At 41.1% G+C, this 4693-nt stretch overlaps 1 protein-coding gene across 1 annotated transcript in view; it reads left to right on the forward strand.

Annotated features, from left to right (window-relative positions):
* LOC145867094 (NLR family CARD domain-containing protein 3-like) overlaps positions 1–2208 on the forward strand; it is a 2885-nt gene extending 677 nt beyond the window's left edge. Inside the window, exons 2-3 of the mRNA XM_082971140.1 lie at positions 1–1754; positions 2019–2208. The exon at positions 1–1754 is cut by the window's left edge and continues 38 nt beyond it. Coding sequence (XP_082827266.1) covers positions 1–1754; positions 2019–2208 — 1944 coding nt within the window. The remainder of the gene's footprint in view (positions 1755–2018) is intronic.
* Positions 2209–4693: the final 2485 nt, after the last annotated feature.

The raw sequence follows: 4693 nt of genomic DNA on the forward strand, positions 1-4693 counted from the left end.
AATCTAAAGAAGAAGTTCCAATGTGTATTTGAGGGGATCGCTAAACAAGGAAACCCAACACTTCTCAATAAGATCTACACAGAGCTCTACATCACAGAGGGTGGAACAGGAGAGGTCAATAATGAACATGAGCTGAGACAGATTGAGACAACAACCAGGAAACAAGCAAGACCAGAGACTGCAGTCAAATGTAACGACATCTTCAAACCCTTAACTGGACAAGACAAACTTATCAGAACTGTGCTGACAAAGGGAGTCGCTGGCATTGGAAAAACAGTCTCTGTGCAGAAGTTCATTCTGGACTGGGCTGAAGGAAAAGCAAATCAGGATGTCCAATTTATATTTTCATTCCCTTTCCGGGAGCTGAATTTGATGAAAGGGGACAAACACACTTTGATTGAACTTCTTAATCACTTTTCAATGGAAACCAAACAATCAAGAATCTCCAACTACGGCAAGTACAAAGTTGTGTTCATCTTTGATGGTCTGGATGAGTGCCGACTGCCCCTAGACTTCCAGAAGAACAAGATCTGTTGGGACGTCACAGAGTCAACCTCAGTGGATGTTCTGCTGACAAATCTCATCAAGGGAAATCTGCTTCCCTCTGCTCTCCTCTGGATAACTACCCGACCTGCAGCAGCCAATAAGATCCCTTCAGGGTGTGTTGACCAGGTGACAGAGGTACGAGGGTTCAATGACCCACAGAAGGAGGAGTACTTCAGAAAGAGATTCAGTGATGAGGACCTGGCCAGCAGAATCATCTCACACATAAAGACATCAAGGAGCCTCCACATCATGTGCCACATTCCAGTCTTCTGTTGGATTTCTGCAACAGTCCTCGAACACATGCTGAAACATAAGAGAGAAGAGATGCCCAAGACTCTGACTGAGATGTACACACACCTTGTGGAGTTTTATACCAAACAGAAGGATGAAAAGTATCTTGGGGAAGAAGAGACAGGTCCACACTGGAATAAAGAGAGCATTCTGTCACTGGGAAAACTGGCTTTTCAACAGCTTGTGAATGGCAATCTGATTTTCTATGAAGAAGACCTGAAAGAGGCTGGCATTGATGTCAATGAAGCCTCGGTGTACTCAGGATTGTGCACACAGCTCTTTAAAGAGGAATGTGTTCTGTACCAAGACAAGGTGTACTGCTTTGTTCATCTGAGCATTCAGGAGTTTCTGGCTGCTGTATATGTGTTCCTCTCATTCATCAACAACAATGAGAATCTAATGGCCGAACCGCAATCAACGTCCAGGAACCTTTCTGCGCTGTTCAGAGACAAGTCTGAAGTTTCTTTCTACAAGAGTGCTGTGGATAAAGCCTTACACAGTGAGATGGGAAACCTGGACCTTTTCCTCCGCTTCCTTCTGGGACTCTCACTGCAGTCCAATCAGAAGCACTTACGAGATCTACTGACAAAGACAAGAAGCAGCTCAAAGACCCATGAAAAAACAGTCAAGTACATCAAGGAGAAGATCAGGGAGAATCCCTCTCCAGAGAGGTGCATCAATCTGTTCCACTGTCTGAATGAACTGAATGACCATTCTCTAGTGGAGGAGATCCAAAGCTACCTGAGCTCAGGAAGTCTCTCAAAACCCAACCTGTCACCTGCAGAGTGGTCAGCTCTGGTCTTTGTGTTGCTGACTTCAGAAAAGGAGCTGGATGTGTTTGACCTGAAGAAATACTCCAGATCAGAGGAAGGTCTTCTGAGGCTGCTGCCAGTGGTCAAAGCCTCCAGAGCTGTTCTGTGAGTACATAAAATGACATATAAGAACTAATCATCAGGAAGAAATATTATATGTATTACAATATGTATATAATATTATATTGCATAACATATTGAATCAGATATTCAATCTAGTATTACAATATGACCATACAATTCTAGGAGACAGAAGATGAATATATATGTTATTTGGGAATATGAACCAAATGCATCTACCGTTGTCCTTCTACACTACTGGTGTTAAATTAACAGTGTGTTTGTGAAGTCATGATGATTTCGTTGCAGGCTGTCAGGCTGTGGAGTCACAGAGGAAGGCTGTGCTTCTCTGGTCTTAGCTCTGGAGTCAAACCCCTCACACCTGAGAGAGCTGGACCTGAGTAACAATGACCTGAAGGATTCAGGAGTGGAGCTGCTCTCTGCTGGACTGGGGGATCCCCACTGTAAACTGGAGACTCTGAGGTCAGTATTCCTGTAGTTGGTCAACATGTGATAACTGTTCACCAGATCCACATGTGTTTACCAGGCACACATAGTCCACACCATATGTGTTTGGACAGTGAAGCTTACAGTTTACATTTTGGAGATATGCTCCAGCATGTTGGATTTGAGATCGAATGTTTCATATTAGGTGACAGTACAGAATGTCACCTTTTTTTTGAGAGTATTCATGTTTTACCATTTAGAAATGAAAGAATTTTATGTATATACAGTGGCTTGCAAAAGTATTCACCCCCTTTGGCCTCTTTTGACTATTTTAATACACTATAAGTTAATTGGTCAGAATACTTATAACTTCTGCACATGGTGGGACTAGCTACATAAAGTGCTTTCATTTCTAAACGGTGAAACAGATATGTATGAAAATATCCTCATATCATTTTTAATTATGATATATTAGTTTACGAATAGATATGGAAGGTTTCATATGTTGAAAAAATATACTGCTACTATTTTCACCACCAAAGAATAGCAGTGTGATTTTAATATAATTTGACTCTTTGCAGGCTGTCAGGCTGTCTAGTCACAGAGGAAGGCTGTGATTCTCTGGTCTCAGCTCTGGAGTCAAACCCCTCACACCTGAGAGAGCTGGACCTGAGTAACAATGACCTGAAGGATTCAGGAGTGGAGCTGCTCTCTGCTGGACTGGGGAATCCCCACTGCAGACTGGAGACTCTGAGGTCAGTATTCCTGTAGTTGGTCAACAAGTGATAACTGTTCACCAGATCCACATGTGTTTACCAGGCACACATAGTCCACACCATATGTGTTTGGACAGTGAAGCTTACAGTCTTAAATGTGGTGCTATACTCCAGCATGTATCTTCTCACTTAGAAAACATCCACCATTTTAATATTGGGCAAAACACAACCCAAAACACAACCAAAACAAACTGCAAATGGAACCAACGAGTTTGAGTCACAAGCTTGATGTAGTCGTTGCTTTCATGGAATATGGGACCAAATACAAAACTTTTGACAATTTTAATACACTATGAGTGAATTGGTCAGAATACTTATGACTTCTTTAAATAGGGGGACTAGATACATAAAGTGCTTTCATTTTTCTAAATGGTGAAACAGACATGTATGAAAATATCCTCAAAGAAAAGGTGACATTATATTCTGTCACCTCATATGAAACATTTGATCTGAAATCCAAAATGTTGGAGTTTAGAGCCACATTTAAAATGTTATCTTCACTGTCAAAATAGATATGGTGTTGACTGTATACTCAATACAATCTAAATCTGATACCTTACTGTCTGTCTTTTGACTGATACTGATTTTAAACTGGTCTGGTCAGTCTACTCAAATATTTGTACTATACATGTTTCTATCTGCAGGCAATACTTTGATCATTTGTCATTTTTAATGATGATATATTAATTTACGAATAGATATGGAAGGTTTCATATGTTGAAAAAATATACTGCTACTATTTTCACCACCAAATAATAGCAGTGTGATTTTAATATAATTTGACTCGTTGCAGGCTGTCAGGCTGTGGAGTCACAGAGGAAGGCTGTGATTCTCTGATCTCAGTTCTCAGTTCAAACCCCTCACACCTGAGAGAGCTGGACCTGAGTAACAATGACCTGAACGATTCAGGGGTGAAGCTGCTCTCTGCTGGACTGGGGAATCCCCACTGCAGACTGGAGACTCTGAGGTCAGTATTCCTGTAGTTGGTCAACAAGTGATAACTGTTCACCAGATCCACATGTGTTTACTAGACACACATAGTCCACACCATATGTGTTTGGACAGTGAAGCTTACAGTTTTAAATGTGGTGCTATGCTCCAGCATTTTGGATTTGAGATAGAATGTTTCATATTGGGTGACAGTACAGAATGTCACCTTTTATTTAAAGGTATTCATACATATACAGTCGTGGCCAAAAGTTTTGAGAATGACACAAATATTAATTTTCACAAAGTCTGCTGCTTCAGTGTCTTTAGATATTTTTGTCAGATGTTACTATGGAATACTGAAGTATAATTAGAAGCATTTCATAAGTGTCAAAGGCTTTTATTGACAATCACATGAAGTTGAAGCAATGAGTCAATATTTGCAGTGTTGACCCTTCTTTTTCAAGACCTCTATAATCTGCCCTGGCATGCTGTCAATTAACCTTTGGGCCACATCCTGACTGATGGCAGCCAATTCTTGCATAATCAATGCTTGGAGTTTGTCGGAATTTGTGGGTTTTTGTTTGTCCACCTGCCTCTTGAGGATTGACCACAAGTTCTCAATGGGATTAAGGTCTGGGGAGTTTCCTGGCCATGGACCCAAAATATCGATGTTTTGTTCCCAGAGCCACTTAGTTATCACTTTTGCCTTATGGCAAGGTGCTCCATCATGCTGGAAAAGAAATTGTTCATCACCAAACTGTTCCTGGATGGTTGGGAGAAGTTGCTCTCGGAGGATGTGTTGGTACCATTCTTTATTCATGGCTGTGTTCT

This window comes from Salmo salar, unplaced genomic scaffold, assembly GCF_965601325.2.
Source record: "Salmo salar unplaced genomic scaffold, fSalSal1 ptg000206l, whole genome shotgun sequence".
NCBI lineage: Eukaryota > Metazoa > Chordata > Actinopteri > Salmoniformes > Salmonidae > Salmo > Salmo salar.